Source organism: Drosophila miranda (genome assembly GCF_003369915.1).
Source record: "Drosophila miranda strain MSH22 chromosome Y unlocalized genomic scaffold, D.miranda_PacBio2.1 Contig_Y2_pilon, whole genome shotgun sequence".
Taxonomy (NCBI): domain Eukaryota; kingdom Metazoa; phylum Arthropoda; class Insecta; order Diptera; family Drosophilidae; genus Drosophila; species Drosophila miranda.
In genome coordinates this window covers 17,693,244-17,711,600 of record NW_022881614.1, presented here as the reverse complement: position 1 = coordinate 17,711,600, position 18,357 = coordinate 17,693,244, and the positions used below count along the sequence as shown (strand labels likewise).

The following is an 18,357-nucleotide window of genomic DNA, read 5'->3' as shown; positions in this document are numbered from 1 at the left end:
TTGAAAATAAGGCCTTCCTAAATAATAGAAAATATTCTTCGAAGGAGAGCAGTATGTGTGTTAGAAAAATAATAATAAAATCGAAAGTAATAAAAATGATATATGTATTCATCTATGTGTAAAGTCTTCTTGCAGCAAATAAAACTTGTTGTTTCTTCTTTTGTTATTGAACAAAATGGTCGTCTCGTCGTTTTACTTCTTCGTTAATGAACTTAAGCCTTTTTCTTCTTAATGTGTTTTGTTTTTTGGATTTGTTTCTTAGGAACAGCAAAAAAAAGTTAATCAAAAATAAATTAAACCTTAAATAGAAAATAGTTTTGTTTGATAGTTGTGTTTTTGTGGTTGTTTCAAAAAATTTAAAAAATAATTTAATGAGATAATAAATCAAAGGCGCAGACTTCAAAAATATTCCATTGAGTCGGGGGGTACAGGTACCCCTTATTAAAGGCCATCACTTAGGTTCGTCTAACTCTCTCACAGCGTTTGGTAAAAAGAAAAATACGTGGTTCAGAGGATCGGATCCATACTTCGATCATCAATTAAAAATACGAATCGCGTTTTTCATTTTGTTATTATTTTTAGAATTTTCTGTGTGTTTCTTATGCTTTCTCTTAAATGTGATTTAAGTTTTTAATCATTTTGTTAAAGTAATGTTTTACTTTCCGTATTTCAAGGGCGAGCCAGACCCTCCCAAAGGTGTGTTTCGTGTGTGTTGAGTGGAGAGGATGCGAATGCGTATGCGTGTGCGGATATGGATGCGCACGTGGGGTGGAGCAACTGACTCCAAGTAGTGGCTTGACTAAGATGGGATCAGTGGCTCTTCAGAGTAATCCATTGGATAATTTCAATTGGAATGCCAATTTGAGTGTGCTAAGGTTAGGAATCGGTTCGTTCTAATGTGATTAATGTGGCGCGGGGATGTGTTCAGTGTTTGTAAGAAACTGCTTATTCTTATTACGGACATTCAGATATTTGCAGGCGAACTGCCTTCGGTTTTAGCCTACGGTTCAGGTCATGCACGGGGATCTCTCTGCTCGTGTTCATTGGCCGATTGGATTGCTGAGACTGCAATTGCGGCTTCGACAGCAGATGCGGTTGCAGCTGCGGCTGCGGCGGCCTGCGGCGTATTCTCCCTCCCTCATGTAAAATATAATCTCAGAGTTGTCGTCTCAGATGCAGATGCGAAGACGATGACGACGACGACGACACCGTCAAGGGCTGCTGCTTCTGCTGGCGTCAGGCATCCGTGCCGTTGGGGTTCATTCCCACAGGCGACACAACCATCATGTTGCCTGTCTTGGGCGTGTAGACGCTGGCATTGGGATCCAGTGTGGAGTTGCCATTGTTGCCGTTCCCATTTGCAGCAGCTGCATTGGCAGCAGTCACCTGGAAAGCAGCAGCCACACTCACCGGCACCATTTGCTGCTGGGAGCAGGGAGGAACCCCCTGCTGTTGTTGTTGGTGCTGCAACTGTTGCTCATGCCGTTGCTGAAGATGCTGTTGATGCTGCTGTTGCATTTGATTCCTTTGCTGCAGGTGCTGCTGATGCTGATTGTGTTGTTGCTGTTGTTGCTGCTGTTGCTGTTGCTGCTGTTGCTGCTGTTGCTGTTGCTGCTGCAGTTGACTCCTTTGCTGAAGATGCTGCTGATGCTGTTGATATTCCTGCGCGCCGCTGAGTCTGAGCATCGGCGATGACGGTCCAGGGCCCGACTGCAGTGGCGGAGTGTCATTCATGCGCAGAATACTGCTGCCCGGTCCATGGGGGCCCGTGTTCATGCACATTGTGTCCGGCATCACGGCCAGAAGTTGGGCAATCTTGGCCTTGAGATCGATGACCTCATCCTCCTTGGAGCGACGATGGTCTGAATGAAAGCGTAATCGTTATTAGAACTCGAGTTTGATGCGCTCCTATAAAATCGTCACTTCAGTACTCACTGTCGGATATTTCAATCTGGCGCTTGGCTGCGCCCAGAGCCGAGAACAAGTCCAGCTTGACTCTCGTCTCTGCGGATAGATTCTTCTCTAGCATCGAGTTCTTCTCCTGCATGGCAGCGAGGGCTTTCATAAGCATCTCAGCATCGGGCTGCGAAGATTCGCGGTTGAGCACATTCACCTCCAGCATGCGGTACTAATCAGCAGCACAGACAAGAACGGATATATTTCATTAGAGTCAATGTTTTGGTTATTAAGGAAGGCTCTGTATCACATACCTCTTGCTCGTATTTGAGGCCATGCTCTACGGCCAGTTGCTTGGTCTCCTCCGTTAGCTTGAGGTCGTTCCGCAATCGCTTCAGCTCATCATCCATTTGCTGGCGACGCTGCTTGCACTGGGAGCTGCATTCGGGACGAGCTGCCTTCTCCTCGGCTGCCTTGCGTGCCTTTTTCTCGTTGGACAGCTGGGCGTCCAATGATTGCTTCTGCCGTCGCTCCTCGTTAAGGCGCCGCTCCACTGTCTGAAGGTTGAGTGCTTCCGCATGCCGCACATTGTTCAGCTCCTGGTTGCGCTTCTCGAGCTCCTCGCACTCCTTCTGCTTGGCCTGTAGACTGGACTTGCTGGTGAGATTGGTGTCCAGCTTCTGGCGGAGTTCGTTCTCGATTTGCTTCATGTGACTGATTTCGGCGCGGTATTTCTTCACATCGGCCTCCAGTTTGAGGCAAGTCTCGCAAATTTTAGACACCACTTTGCTGGCAATGTGCGCAATGGCATTGCTCGAGCTGGAGCTGGCCGACGAAGATACGGAGCTGGCATCATTATTATTGTTGTTTCTGGCCGTGTTCTCCTTATCCTTGTCCTTGTCCTTCTCCTTTTGCTGCTGAGCAACCTGCTGCTGCTGGTTGTGATTGTCCTTGGTCGCATTATCCTTCTTGCCGCGATTGCGACGACCTATAAAGGTATCAGTGCGGTTAGTTGTATGGATTGTCCATTGGATTAGCCCATTGCCACAAATCATTCATACCCTTGGGCGCCTTCTCAACCTGCGGAGCTGGCTCCACGCTGGCCGCCTCCTCTGCCTCGGCGTGTAGAGCATTCCCATTGGGCATCACGTTGTTGGCCTTTTTCTCTGCGAATAGACATCAGAAAAAAAGCGAAATCAGTTTGGGTTTGCGCACAGCTCCGCTCCTACGTGCAGTAGTGTACTCACCGTGTTTGTCCTTTGGCTGTGGCTGTTGTTGTGAAGAGTTGGTGCTACTATCCCAGTCTGACCTCTCCTTATCCTTATCCTTACTATTACTTGATGGGGCTGTTGCTGTGGAAGCTGCTGCTGCAGCTGACGTTCCTGTTGCTGTACTGCTGCCATCGACCTGGTGATAGTTGTTGTTGGTGCTGTTGCTGCTGCTGCTATTTTTACCCCCATGCCTCTGCTGCGGACCATTGTTGTGCTCATTATCACCAGCGTCAACCTTATTCCGATGCTTATCCTTGTCCGTGCTGCGTCGATTGTTCCTTGAACCACCGCCGCCTCCCCCAGCGTGACCATTGGAGGTTGCTGCAAGTGTATATTTAGAAAGGTTAGTGGGTATACATTTATATATATATATTAAGCTTGAAATCAAACATAATAGCGCGTTATTGATTTTTATGCGGGCGAATTTGAGCTAGGGGCTTGAGCTTGAATGAGTGGAGCGGAGTGTCGGCAGGCAGGATAATTAGTCGCTCTGGCCTCCCTGCTCGCTGCTCCCTCCCTCCCTTTTGGGGTTTGGGTTTTTTTGGTTAGGTAGAAAGATGGAAGATATGAAGCATGAAATGAAGGTTTGATTTGCCGACTGGTTGCTGTGGATTAGTGGACACGACAGTTAGTGGGTGAGCCTCAATTGGTTGTTATTCTTCATGGATTCGTAAGTCATGCGCATACACAAATATAAATCAGAAATGTTACTGGTACTAGTACTGGTACATAGATTAATGGATTTTGGTTTATTTTTGCTGTGGTGAGGAAGGACGTCAGAAAGCAGCGTAAAGTATTATTACCACCACAACAACCATCGGCATCAGTGGAAGTAGAGGAGCTGGTAGAAGAAGTACAAGTAGAAGATGGGTGTTCTGATGCTGCTGCTGCATCTCCCGGTTGCTGATTCTGTGTCACCGCCAAGCTTGCTGTGGTTGCAGCAGCAGAGAGGTAGCAGTATGAAACAGAAGTGGTAGAAGTGGTTGCTGCACCTGTGTTTGTTGCCGTCGCCGATTGCTTGCCTCCTGTCGACGAGGAGGCGGATGAGGGTGTGGATGACGCCGCCGTCGAGGCTCCTGCCCCTGCCCCTGCAGCGGCTGACGATGGCGACGACTCCGTTGTGCTATTGTTGTTGTCATTCGCGCTGGTATCCTTGCTGTTGCTGCTATTGTTATTATTGTTGTTGTGATGGTGATGATTATGGTGATTGCTATTGCTTGAACTGCTGCTGTCGCCGGCGCCGCCGCTGTGATGATGCTCATGATGGTTTTGTGCTTGCGTTACAGATCCCAAAATGCCATTGGGATGCCCCGCGGCCGATGCGGCTGCAGCGGCGGCTAGCGCCGCCGTTGTGACCGACCCATTGGCGACCACAATTGTGCTCGAAGATGCTGGGGCTCCAGACGCAGCCGCCGCCTCATCGGTGGCCTCCTCGGCAGGCAGGGCCTGCTGCATGAGCTGCATGTAGAACTCGTTCTCCTTGGCCACCTCGCGCTGCTTGCGCTGACGCATGCGGTAGCCCACGTAGCTTTTGAAGCCGAATCCAAGCGTGACAACCGGATAGCCAATGCTGGAAAAGTTACATATATGAAAACAGAGGATCTAGTGGGTGTGGATTCCACCCTTCGAAGCTTACCAATGCGCCGCGAACGGCCTGCAGAGATCCAAGTGCGGCATGTGGCGACTGTCTTTCCATCGAATGCCCACCTCGAGATAGACAAACAACATCCAGAGTATGATTGTCGGCAAACAGATACCCTTATCTGCAAGAAACGAGTAAACGAGTATGTACATAGCTGCTGCCTGTTGCTATTTTATAGCCGGAGATGGATGACGCACCTGTATGCCAGACGTACTGCACCCAGACGTATGTGCTGGCCGCAAAGAGTAGCCATTGAACGGGTATGAAAAATAAGCAGACCAGATCCGATGTTATCGCAATACAGACGAATAGCACGGAGAATGCCTGCAAAAGTAGTCGGAACATATATTAAACTATGTACACACATATATAGTGATCCACAACTTACCAGGCCCTTGTACTTGAAGGAATCGTGCACTGAGCGCAGGAGCAGCCAGAATGGCCACAAGAACTCAAAACGGAACATGAACATGAAATCGGCCACCATTACAATGGCCCACAGTATTAGAAATTTCATGTACAAAACAGTCGTGCTATAGAAAATGGAATAAAAGACAAAAAAGTTTTAAGAATTATAATAGTTAACTATAATTGTAGTACTAGGACTAAAGTCTCTTTCTCCCAAGTGATGGCACTCTTTGGCATTTATCCGCTAAGAAATTTAGCGTCAGCTTTAAGCCATTCCCCAGAGTAGAAAATTGAACGGCTAGAATTCCCACGGATCGCTTCTGCTTCCAATCCTTACACTACCACATCCTAAAACAGGCGAGCTGGCATCCCTTTTCTCCTCCGACTGCACAAAAAAATTAACATTCCATTAACCACTTAATAATTGTAAAATGGGATTAGCACGAAGCGCGCGCGTCGAGTGACGAAGCAGCGAACAGGTGACGGACAAGCGCCAAAAACCAGTAGCGTCCAAATACAACACAAACACATATGCATGTATGAATGTATGTGCACACATATGCTCATAACATCATAAAACAACGGCAATAAAGCGAAATCAAAATAAACAAACATATAAATAACACTCTGCAACAGACTACTTTTTCTAATAGATTTGGGGAATAGCTTTAAAATACTAATAAACAATGAAAAAATGCCAAGAAAAATTATACATTTGAAAGCTTAATATTTCCCAGACGCTGGGCTGAAACTAAAAAATATTTAGGTCCAAATTATAGCTGCATTTATCAGCTTTTTCACAATTACAACTAGATATAAGAGATTAAATTATGTACCTCTAAAAAAACATCGATTTTGTTGACTAGTGTAATCAAAAATAGAAGAGAGGATTGCAGGAGAGGAGAAGGCACACAAAAACTGACAAGCACACACTTTTTGTATAGGCTGCTCATGAAAAAAATTCTTAATTGTTTGTGGTAGCTCACATTTATAATTATAAACTAATAAAGCAATTTAGACTTTGGCTTTACTCTTGCCATGAGAGGATTAAACATTCGGTGGACACTCACCTGCCGTACATGCCCTCTGTAATTTTGTTGCGTTTCATCGGACGCCGTAATTTTCCACAGTCTGCATTGCGCCGCTTCATTTTTCTGGTTCGATTCGAAAACTCCACTCCAGTCGCAAATTGTATATTTATTGCTTTTCGCTTTTCGTATCAATTTATAATATTTTATCGAACAGATTTTGCATTTCACTTTTCACTTAATTATTAGATTTTAGCCGATGGGTTCGGTTTAATTGTTGCTGGTGTTGCTGGTGCTGCCGGCGCGACGGCATTTCATTAAATCTCGTGCATATGACAACACACAATTTTGTACCTACTGCTGAGTGGCGGCTTCTATACTGCAAACAACAAGAGAAGGGGAAGAAAGATGTGTGATAAGAATGGAAAAAGAATCCCAGAGGAGAGGATAGCGATAATGAGAGCGCGCACAATGTTAACATTGAATTCCGAGAGGAACCCAGAACAAGGTGGCCAAGTGATGGCGCGACTGTTATTTAAATGTATACGTAATGTACAACATATGTACATATGTATGTATATGCAATAAAGTACTATTTTTAATCATTTTATTTTGTTGATTGCACTTTCGCTTTGTTGTGCGTTGGCTGGCTAATGGCTGTTATAGGCGGGTAAAATGCGGTCAGGTCAGACTATACTGATTATTTATAAATAAAGTTAACTAAATTACAGAAAAATCTGTTTTGCATTAAGCTGCATATTAATCACTGTCACTGTAATAGCAGACAGAACGATAACCATTCCTGATCACGCGTTGTTTTTTTTTCACGCTGCAGACTGTTAAAACAGACAAAAACATGTGTGAGATGTGCCGTTGCTCTTTGGGGTGCTGCTTTCTGCAGAATTTGACATTAAACTTGAACCATAACTTTAAAAAATTAACATTCAGCATGCGAAATTTCTACCGATGTTTGCCGACTATCTAAAATGCTCCTCAAATAAATCATTCCTTACAACGGCTTCCTTCAATTTCATAATTATATGAAAGTAATCAAAAGTGCGGCTTATCTGGCACTAATCATTCAATACCAAATATTTGCACACAATTAAATGATAAATGAGGCAACAATACGATACCTGTGGTGTTAAGAGCATGATTAAATACATAAAACAAAAAATCTAATTTTCATTCTTCCAATTTAAACGAATTTCAATTTAAAGCCAATGTCAACAGAACATTCATAACGCAAATACAGACTGCGCACACACGCACACCCACTCAAGTAAACAAATCAATGCAACGACGGATGAAGGATTTAAAGGAGGAGAAAGGGAGTTGAACTGACAGACGTAAAAGTAACAGCCAGGGAAGATGATGGGGAAGACATACGTACATAATGGGCACGCTTTTCAACATGTGGATGTGGATGCTGCCCGGTAAAGTAGCTAGTGGAACGTGGAGCCGCAGCACACACACAAACACACACGAACGCTGTTGCGCCAATACATGTTTAGGAATTGAACTGCGACTGCGCCAGTCCCAGCGCAGAGCAGCAGCAGCTCAATCGGAAGCGGAACTATGCAGATTTCAAGGAAGCAGAGCAGCAGAATCAGAGATTCAGAACTGTTCTGTGGCTGTGTGTATGTATACGGTTGAAAAATGTTTATCAATAGCATCCAAAAGTGGAGCGCATTTACATACATGGACACAACACACATATAGGCGGCAGCGGAAGCTCCGCTTACCGATGACGTCGGGACGCCACTAGTGTTGGGTCGTTCATGAACGAACGAACAAAAATGAACTATTCATGGAAGTGAACGAACTGAATAAGTTCATCTTATTCGTTATTTTTCGTTCATCGTTCTTTTTTTTTCATTGTTCTTTTCCGTTCGTTCTTTTTTGTTCATCGTTCTTTTTTGTTCATCTGTCGTTCTTTTTTGTTCATCGTTCGTTTTCGTTCGTTTTTGTTCCTCATGTTCGCTATGTTTGAGCTGGTATGGCAGCTCTTTTTGTTTTGCTCATTTCGTTTTGTTCGCTGAACTATTCATGGAAGTGAACGAACTGAATAAGTTCATCTTATTCGTTATTTTTCGTTCATCGTTCTTTTTTGTTCATCGTTCTTTTTTGTTCATCTGTCGTTCTTTTTTGTTCATCGTTCGTTTTCGTTCGTTTTTGTTCCTCATGTTCGCTATGTTTGAGTTGGTATGGCAGCTCTTTTCACATTTTGTTGTGGCGGACTCTGGCAAGAAAGTTGAAAAGAAATTTAAACTGTTTTGAAATGTCGCTTAAACGTAAATTTAGTGCTTTATGGAATCACTTCAATGCCATAGATGACAAAAAGGCAAAGTGCAAGTACTGCAAGTCGGATTTGAGTATAGCCGGAGGTTCACAGAGCAATTTAACACGGCATTTGAAGTTAAAACACCCAGCTTCTCTCGATGAAATTGAACGAAAAGGAAGTATTGAAGCCAGTTATTCTGCCGCCACAACATCGCAGCAAAAAATAACTGCATTTGTTCAGAAGCCCTGGATATAAGTTGCCCACACGTAAAACGCTGTCTAATGTGAGTTAATTGCCAATGTGAAAGAGAAGATAGCATCTGCATCTGGAGTTTGTCTCACAACTGATGGATGGACATCGCTCACCAATGAGAGTTACATAGCTGTAACCGCACACTTCATAGACAAGACGAATATGGAACTATCTTCGCATATGCTAGCTTGTGAAGCGTTCGGTGAGAGGCACACAAGCCTCAATCTTTGCTCTTTTCTTCAGAGTGTTGCAGCTGATTGGAAAATTGAAGATAAAATTACTGCAATTGCATCAGACAATGCTGCCAATATCGTATCAGCGATAAAATTGGGAAATTGGCGCCATATTCCATGCTTTGCCCACACTTTGAACATCATTGTACAGAAAGCACTGGGACCAATTGACAGTGTAAGGGTCAAAGCAAAGCCAATTGTAGAATTTTTCAATCGCAGCTCATCCGGATTCAAGAAGCTCAAAGAAATTAATAGCCAATTAAATCTTCCCGACCTTAAGCTGACACAAGATGTGCCTACACGTTGGAACTCAACATACAAAATGTTTCAGCGCTTGTCTTTAAAATTTAACTAAGAACAAAAAGACCGATAAACAAAACAGGCCAAAGAACAAAAAAGAACGAACTAAAGGGACAATGAAAAAAAAGAACGATGAACAAAAAAGAACGAACGGAAAAGAACGATGAACAAAAAAGAACGATGAACGAAAAAGAACGAATAAGATGAACAAAAAGGAACGAACTAAAAGAACGACTTAGTTCACTGCATAAGAATGAACGAACGAACTTATCCAGTAAATTGAACGATGTTTACCCAACACTAGACGCCACTGTTGCTGTGTCTTGACTATCCTGTGACGGATGAACAAGACCCATAATTCGGGCAACTGTATGTGGTCCGCCATTTTTTAGGTGAAGTCTAAACTGGGTTTGAAATAATAACAAGGGGTTTACAACTCGTGGCCTAATGAGAATATGGTGCCGGTGTTGCCCGACTTTAAAATTGCATTTGTACAATGCACTTACAGAGTCACACTCAAACTCATATCAATGCATGCGTATCATACCGTTCAGGGGGAATGCAAGGGGTAACCAAATTGATGGGAAAGCTCTTTCCATTTAATATACCACTTTATGTGTGTGTATAACTAACGAAAAAGGTTTCATGCCAAATGAATTTTTTGCTGAAAATTCTCGAAAGGCGAGACGGCGGCGTTGGCGGCTGGGCCACACGGACAGGGACATGTATATTTTTTCACACTCCTCACCTACACAATTTTCGATTTTCGTTACTCTGCGCTTATAGCCACACTCGATTTATATTTGATTATTTCACTAAGCTCTTCACACGTTCTGATGTTCCATTTATTTACTTTTATATTGATATTTTATACAATTTGCACATTTCCCACAACTGCGCTGTGTGTGTGTATGTGCATGCTTGTGAGTGCCTCTGCTTACGTTTGTGTATGCGTGTGAGTGAATTCTTTGGCAGCCGAAAAATATTTTTAACACTTGGTTAACTGCGCTGTTTGCATTGATGGTTACATTGAATTAGCATAACATTATCTTTAGTTGAAATTGTTGTGGATAATTTCTTGGGTATTTATTATATTTATTTATTTATTTTATTGATACAAAAAATCAATTTTTGATTTGTATTTTTTAACACCGAACTCCCGAACAGTGTGCCTGCGGACTTACAGATTATATATACGGTCAGACACTCAGAAACATACCGAAACTACGACAGAAATTTCAAAATATACCGTAATATACCGACGAATCATTTGTATTCAAGTTCCTTATTACTCGTTTTTGATATTCGGTTGAATATTACTAAGTAGCTAGAACCCTCAGCTCTGAACTCAGAATTTAATCTGATTAATGAATGATTTTTCTACTCAACTGGGTTGCTTTAAATACTTGACTTGCTTTCCTGCTACGGCGATTGCTTTGATTGTTTTTGCCTGAATTTTGGTGCCTCAACAACAATATAACCCACTTATCCCCCCTCTATTTAAACATCTAACGATTTGAGGTAAATGGCGGAAAACATTACTGATTGTAAATTCTTCTTGTAGATCTTTCCTGTGAACTTAAAAAAAAACCTAAAATCTTTCACCTGAACTGCGCTAAAATTATTAAATTTTTATCATTTCGTTGGAATATTAAAATACCCCCTTTGCAAGGAATGGGCTATCGTTCGTCTTCGAAGACTGAACCATACTGAATTACTGAATCAATTTTCTACTGGCTTATTTTAAATACTTGATTTTCTTAGATTTTGTCTAAAAAGAGGTTTGCTCAATTTTGATATTTCGTTGAATAATGCTGGCTAACTAAATTCCTCAGCTGTGCCCACATAGTTTTATCATTTTGATGAATACACTTTCTACAAGATTAAATACTTTTAAGTTAACCCATTTCTTGTATTTTGACTAAAACTATAGCTGCGCGCCTAAGTTTGCAGAGATATAAAATCAATGCATTGGAATAAATGAAGCAGGAAAGCACGTTTTGAGAGAGCGAAAATTAAAAAAACCTGCGTATGGATGTTTCTATAACCTGTATTCTCTAATATACCCTTACAAATTAAATTTATTGTTAACAGAGAAGACTTAACGTTGCTTTTCCTATACGTAGAGATGGTATCGATAAGGTTTTGCGCTTAACAGTACGCTGTTAGCCGCACTGTTTCTTTTTGAACACGACACATATTAGAAATGTTAGTACTAAACAAATATACATATGTATATGAATATTTTATATTGATAAATTCATTTCCAAAAGCAATCACATTTAAATTTTTTTTATTTTATAGTATTGATATAATATAATTGTATTTGAATTGTACACTGTTATGTACCTAGAATCTGCGCGTTGAAAACAATCCGAGTGTTAAATAGACCCTTAAAACTAAATACATAAGAAAACGAGGGGGAACGTTGTGAGTTGCTGCGGACACCGCAACTCTACGGTTATACCCGATACTAAGTCAGTTTGGCTCTCCTCCGGCAGACGCCGCTAATATTAAACGACACGACAAAGAGTGCGTGCGAGAGAGACAGAAAATCAGTCTGAGCGTGACGTCGGGCGCTGCGTAGCCACTGCAAATTGATTTGTTCCTATTGGCTATAAAAATGATCTGATCTGATCCAGATTCAGCAATCTGATAGATATGGTCATTATCTATGATTCTGCGTTTTTAGTTTTCTCGAATGTGCAATATTGTGGATGCAACAGATTTTCGTCCTTTGTGTGGGCGGAAGGGGGTGGGGCGAAATTTTGAGATACACGTTTTATAGTAAGATCTAACAGGAGTGCGGATACCAAATTTGGTTAATCTAGACTTAATAGTCTCTGAGATTTTTGAATATCCCCAGATTTTCGTCCTTTGCGGGGGCGGAAGGGGGTGTGGCGAAATTTTGAAACAAACTCGTCTCGGTCCGATATATGAGGAGTGTGGATACCAAATTTGGTTGCTCTAGCTTTTATAGTCTCTGAGATCTAGGCGCTAATGTTTTACTCTAAGCAAAGCCGCCTATGCTACGTGTGTGTTAGAGAGAGACAGGGCGAGAAAAAATGAAATTGTTTTCTTGATGCTGGCTATAATAATGATACGATCCAATTCAGATTCCGCAGTCTTAAAGATATGGTCATTCTCTACAATTCTACGTTTTTGGTTTTCTCATATCTTTAAAATTGTGGATGCCACAGATTTTCGTCCTTTGTGGGGGCGGAAGTGGGCGGGGCGAAGTTTTGAAATATTTTTGTAGCAGTGACATATCACAGAAGTCTGGATCCAAAACATCGTTGCTCTAGCTCTTATAGTCTTTGAGCACTAGGCGCTGAAGGGGACGGACAGACGGACGGACGGACAGACAGACAGGGCTCAATCGACTCGGCTATTGATGCTGATCAAGAATATATATACTTTATGGGTTCGGAAACGATTCCTTCTGGACGTTACACACATCCACTTTTACCACAAATCTAATATACCCCAATACTCATTTTGAGTATCGGGTATAATTATAAACACTTCAAGTTCTGCGATTGCCGATTTTGTTTCCGCTTCTGCGTTGCTGTCAATTTCCGTCCAAACTCTCACATTCTCTTGCTTTTGCTATGTATTTTCTATATCCGTGTGTGAATGCGTACACGAACACGTAGTCCCTCCGGTCCTTGCGTTCGTATTGTATTTTACGAGTAGAGTAATTCATTCAAAAATTTTGGTTGCGTTGCTGGTACTCAGCTTAAAGTACGTGAAATGCCACGAAATCTCAGGTTGAAAAGATTTAAATAGGTTCGTATGTTTGGATTTTACACATGTATAAGTTACTCGGTAAGGAAAATCATGAATTACACTTTTCCTCATGGGAATTCAATCAGAATTCACCGCAAAGATGCCATTTGATTCTGCTGATCTAATCTGTCTTTTATGCTTCAGCCTCGACAGTCACCGCTGGATTGGATGACTCCTCCGATAATGGAGCTTCTGACTGTGTAGCATCCATTTTTGGAGCTTCATCTTGTATTTCCAGAGCTGGAGCAGGAGTTGAAGGGGATTCGTCTTTGGGCACAGCCTCTGTGCGAATAAATTCAGGTTTCTGTGGAGGAGCTGCTTCGGCTTCTGCTTCTGCAGGTACTTCTACTCTGCTTTCGGGCTCAGCGGGAGCTAGGGCTGGGGTTGTGGCTGAGGGTGGTGGCAGCTCATCGTAGAGGGGCGTGCAGGCGGGTGAAGCATCTGATTGTTTTAGTGCCGGAAAATCGTTCGCCACTTCCGCTGGTCTTGCGAAATTATCCACCGGCGACCCAGAGGCCGCTCTTTGCTCTGCACCAACTGGAGTAACCTCTGGTACATCTCGCTCGGCCTTAGCTGCTTGCTCTGCCTCCATTCTCCCTTCATAGTCCTGCAGCTCACGGTCCCAGTCCTCCTCGGTGTCCGCCGTCTCAGCAGTTGCTGGGGCTGGAGCTGATGCTTGGGCTGGTGTTGGCACTGATAGCGAATTAGTGCTGGACAGCGGCGTCTCCCGATTCTTTTCCCTGGAATCCGTTTCCGACATGGGTTTGCTGTTTCCTTCATCCGTGGAACTCATTGAATGTCGACTACTGTCATCTCGCGAGCCGCGTCTATTTCCAAACCTTGGACGGTCACGTTCTTCTCTTGGTCCGCGCCCGCCACGCGCGTTGTTGCCACGGCGATCGTCGGGAATCTCGCCCTCTCGATCTCCACGGAAGCGATTACCGCCAGGACCTCCAGGACCGGCACGACGCTTGTTGAAATTGTTGCCGACTTCATCCTCATCGTCGCTCCAGCGTCCTCGCCCGCCGCCTCCGGTTGAGGCATTCCTCGCATTCACACCAGGGCCTCCGCGTCCGCGTTGATTATCATTGAAGGGATTCCGGGGATTGAAGAAGCCTGCAGATTATGGATTCGAATGGTAATTAATTAAATTGACGCATAAATATCGAAAAGAAACCTTTTGCTATTTCTACATCTATTTAAATATCACACATTTTTGGTACCATTGGAACACAATGGGTTATGGCAATGTTCCGCAAAGCGTGTGCCGTGGTCAACAGTTGGTGTGCCTCGTAAAAAGGTCAAGGTTTTGTGAAGATAATATGCCTTAAAGCTTTGTTGATAAATTGTTCTGTCCTACAAGTTGTTAAAACTTTTAATTAAATCAATTCGTCAGGAAATGGAAGCAGATCATCAGTCACTTCTGTTTCATATCGCTATCGGAAAATAGCTATCTCGGATTTATTAGCTTGCTTTAAGTGGACCAGGATTCAGATTTTCTTTCTGTGTTTCAAAAAGAAAAATGGGCAAAGCGTGCTGCTGAAATTCTAGTACCATTTGCCACAGTCTACTTATGCGAATTGGGATTTTTAATGAAGCAGCAGATGAAACCAGCCGTATCAACGGTTGGTCAAAATTTTGATCGCCTGTGCTCATATTTCTCACGAAACATATTTTCATGTTAGGGATATTGATTTTAGTAGGTAATCAAGAAATACACAAAAAGTTTGTGGAACCCCGAGTTTATGGCAATACAATTTCAAGCAGAGTCAATAGAAGGTCGATGTCTTGAATTGGTTTGCCATTGAATACCTCTTGAATATCTTGAGCTTTGAGTTTTGCTTGACTCTTTCATCTCACCTGGTCCCTGTCCCTGTTGTCGTCCACCGGGTCCACCAGGTCCGCCAGGTCCGCCAGGTCCACCGCCATTGCCGCCCTGGTTGCGCATGAACATTGGTCCCACGGCACCGCCATTGCCAGCATTGTTAGGGGGTCCACCCATACGCTGATTGAAGGCCGCCGGCGGTGGTATACGCATTTGCATCAGGCTGGTGGGCTGATTGAATCGGCTGTTGCTTATGTTGGGCGGGAAGAAGTCTCCTCCTGGTCCACCCGGTCCTCCGCCTCCATTTAGGTTCCCACTGCGTGGCCCCATTCCACGAGGACCCGGTCCACCGTGATTATCAAAGTCTGAAAAGGGAATGGAAGTCAGGTAAAATCGTACGCATACTTTTAGTTGCAGTCGCCACTTACCCGCGCCCATAAAGTCTGGCCTCTGCATTCCATGCTCAAGTGGATTCAGGTTAAGTCGAGCTCGCGCCTCATTGAATGCGGCATTTGGTCCAGCCCCAGGTACAGGACCAGCTCCCACCGGTCCACCGCCGTTTTCGGCTCTCCAGCGTTCGGCAGCTTCTGCCACGTCATCGCGTCCGCCCCAACGTGAGCCGCCGCCGCCGCCTGGGCCGCGGGAACGCTCCCGTTCCCTCTGGAACATCTCGTTGGCAGCGGCAGCCACCACTGCCTCCACATTGTTGGGATTGGCCATAGGCGGATTGAAGCTGTCCTGCTGCTGCTGTTGCTGTGGTGGCATCGGGGGCGGGGCATCCTCCAGATCCATTTCAATGTCCATTTGATCGTCGCTTATATTACCACTGTTGCCCGCGGGTGGGGCGCCGGCGGCCATAGGAGGTAGCACTGCTCCGGGCGGCGGAAATGGGCCTCCGTGAGGCATACCCATAGGATGAGGGGGTCCACCCATTCCTGGAAATACCAGATGCCAATTCATCATTAGAGATAAAGTTGGGCAGATTTATGGGGAAAATCGTACCTGGAAAACCGGGCGGCATCATGCCCGGTGGCATCATCATTGGTGGAGGCATGGTTGTCGTCGGCATCATCATCGGTGGCGGCATATTTGTCGGTGGCATCATCATCGGAGGCGGCATGCCTATCCCCATGGGCGGAGCCATGGGGTACTGGCCTCTCACCATACCCATGAGTCCGGGCGGAGGTTGTGCGCCGGAGCCGAGCGGTGGGGGTGGACCCACTGGACCCACGGGTCCCACTGGAGGCGGCTGTGTTGTATCGATGCCGAACATTAGTCCTGGCGGTGGGCCAGGAACGGATGCCGTAGCGGTCTCTGGAGTGGACGCCGTGTTCTTCTCCTTGCCGACATTTTTGGCCTGATTGAGCTTCTGCTTAATCCAGCTGGGCATGGTGTCCTCGTCGAACATGCCGCCCTCCTCGAGGGTGTCGAGATCCGTCTCCGGACTCAGCTTGTTCCAGGGTATGTACGTAACGCCCAGCTCCAGGTCCCAGAAGTCCTTCCACTCCTTGCTCTTCACCCCCTTGCCGGCGGCCCAGGAGATGGTTATGGCCCGTCCCTGGAGCTTGTGATTCTTCAGCGATTGCATGGCCTTGTGCGCATCCTGGCGACGATTCATCACTATGAATGCGCATCCGCGTGGCACAATCTGATCGATGCTTACTATGTCGCCGTACTCCCCAAAGGTGTCGGACAGCTCCTCCTGGTAGACCAGCTTGGACAGATGGCCCACCCACAAGGTGGTGCTGCAAACTGTAAGAGAAACGACACATATATAGATCGGATCTAATCTATCAACGAGTAGCCGAGTAGCTAGCAGTGTGGGAAGGAGTAGGTGGCCCCGTAGCTCGCTCGTTGAGCGGTGCGTGTGTCAGTTGAGAGATGAACCTTTAGTTTTTCATTCAATTGAAAAAATCTAAACCACATTTTAGTTGGATTCATCCAACACATATATATGAATGTATATGGTTTTACGTATTGTTTTGTATCTTATTAGGTATCGTATCGTATCGTATGAAATGTGTCTATTATCTTCAAAAACATTGCTCGAAAACGCAGGACAGGGGGAGTCTAGAGTGGGTCTAGTCTGGGGTTGTAGTCTTAAATTATGCCAAAAATCAAGTGCAAGAAACACTAAAGCTAAAACACACACGCGCACACACACACGTCAACACGAGCCAAGGAGCTGCAGGAATAGAGAGGAGAGAACTCTTCCGGATTAGCAGGAAACACAAAAGAAGAAAAGAAACGAAAAAAATGACCAAAAATCATCTCCAGATTCGACGCCATATTTACCACTGAGGTGATCCTTTTTAATATCAGGCAGCCCCTTCTTGCGGCGCTCACGCTCATGCTCCCGGTCACGCTCCTTGTCCCGATAGCTGCGTTCCATGCGCTCGCGGTCCCGCGATCCTCGGCGTCGACTGGAACAAGGTGAATGACTGCGCGATCGGGATCCGCGACGACGTCGATCGTTGCCATTGCCGCCTCCCCCCCCGCCGCCACCACCAGCACCTCGTCCACGTGGTGAGCGAGAACGACTGCGGCTGCTGTTCCTCCGGCTCCGCTTGTACCTCTCCCGGTCGGGCGTTGGACTCCGCGAATCGGCCCCATCCAGATTGATCACCTATTGGAGTCGGGAGTGTTGGCAAGAAGTTTTGAGAGAATTGATTTTGTGATATAGAAACGTTAACATTTTTGTAATCGTAAAAGAAAGAGTTGGGTGGGGAAGAGGCCGAAGTGGGAGTGGGGAGGTAGGGATTAGTAGAGGGAATCGAGAGTGATTCGAGGACGATTGAAGGACTACGATAAAAAAAAAACGATAAACTGCATTCTCTGGCGTGTGTTGACGTGTGGTTCGATTCGACGATTCTTGACATTTCGTTGGCATTTTGCGTTTTCGAGCAAGTTTTTGATTCTTTGTTTTGAATGGTTTACATATTTAGGAGAACACTTACCAAACGTTGTTATAGCATCGGGTGCGGGTCCGCCGGACAATGTTTTTCTTAAAAACCTTACCTTTGGCTTCTCTTCTCTTTTTTGTCATATATTGTACAACATATCTTTAATCTTTAAATCAACTATTCGTTTCTTAGGCTCTGATCTCAAATATTTGCAGTGTTTTTCAATGATTTTTCGCTCTTTAAGACAAGGCAAGGCAAGGCGAGGGTAGTATTATTTTTTACTTTTGGTGGCAAAAATAGTATCGTATCTACTTATGGCTCAATAACGTCCCTCAGCCCCTCGAGGGTAGGGTGGAACCAATTGTTGAGCCATATTGTGGTAAAGTTATTGCTTAAAGAGTTTAATTTTATCGCAGATATAGTTAGAGATTAATTTTAAATTGGAGACAATCCTAGACCGCTACGCTCGGCTCCGCTCGGTTATAACAACATTTTGGGCGCTTCTTGCGGACAAACTCAAACTCAA

General features: G+C 44.6%; 2 protein-coding genes across 10 annotated transcripts in view; both read right to left on the bottom strand.

Moving 5' to 3' along the window:
- Nucleotides 1–604: 604 nt before the first annotated feature.
- On the bottom strand, nt 605–10,464 carry LOC117185823 (macoilin-2-like). 5 transcript variants are annotated; one of them, XM_033397839.1, is made up of 11 exons: nt 10,168–10,464; nt 6,288–6,624; nt 5,198–5,342; nt 5,007–5,133; nt 4,804–4,930; nt 3,971–4,737; nt 3,144–3,488; nt 2,958–3,062; nt 2,211–2,884; nt 1,936–2,128; nt 605–1,862 (listed from the first exon to the last, which is right to left on the bottom strand). In XM_033397839.1, exons 2-11 carry the CDS (start codon nt 6,365–6,367, stop codon nt 1,237–1,239), a joined length of 3,189 nt encoding a protein of 1,062 aa, XP_033253730.1. In that variant the 5' UTR covers nt 6,368–6,624; nt 10,168–10,464; the 3' UTR covers nt 605–1,236. The 5 variants fall into 5 exon arrangements, with proteins under 5 accessions (XP_033253730.1, XP_033253729.1, XP_033253731.1 ...); XM_033397838.1 differs by having other exon boundaries at nt 10,256–10,464; XM_033397840.1 differs by having other exon boundaries at nt 10,343–10,464.
- A 2,534-nt stretch (nt 10,465–12,998) lies between these two features.
- The window catches only part of LOC117192219 (SR-related and CTD-associated factor 4-like), a 180,150-nt gene continuing 174,791 nt past the window's right edge, over nt 12,999–18,357 (bottom strand). For 4 of the 5 annotated variants that reach the window (XM_033396887.1, XM_033396888.1, XM_033396885.1 and 1 more), the window contains 5 exons: nt 17,224–17,554; nt 15,931–16,680; nt 15,357–15,863; nt 14,964–15,293; nt 12,999–14,219 (listed from right to left, as the gene is read on the bottom strand). In XM_033396887.1, coding sequence (XP_033252778.1) covers nt 13,237–14,219; nt 14,964–15,293; nt 15,357–15,863; nt 15,931–16,680; nt 17,224–17,554 — 2,901 coding nt within the window. In that variant the 3' untranslated portion in view covers nt 12,999–13,236. Of the gene's footprint in view, nt 14,220–14,963; nt 15,294–15,356; nt 15,864–15,930; nt 16,681–17,223; nt 17,555–18,357 lie in introns of those variants that run through there. The other variant, XM_033396889.1, reaches the window with a different exon arrangement.

What these genes read in the sequence shown, in the direction of transcription:
- LOC117185823 (XM_033397839.1), bottom strand. Translation starts at nt 6,367, where the DNA reads ATGAAGCGGCGCAATGCAGACTGTGGAAAATTACGGCGTCCGATGAAA. An exon ending in ACAGAGGGCATGTACGGCAG is followed by an intron (nt 5,343 to 6,287) that starts GTGAGTGTCCAC and finishes CATTTTCTATAG; the next exon opens with CACGACTGTTTTGTACATGA. An exon ending in GCAGTACGTCTGGCATACAG is followed by an intron (nt 4,931 to 5,006) that starts GTGCGTCATCCA and finishes CGTTTCTTGCAG; the next exon opens with ATAAGGGTATCTGTTTGCCG.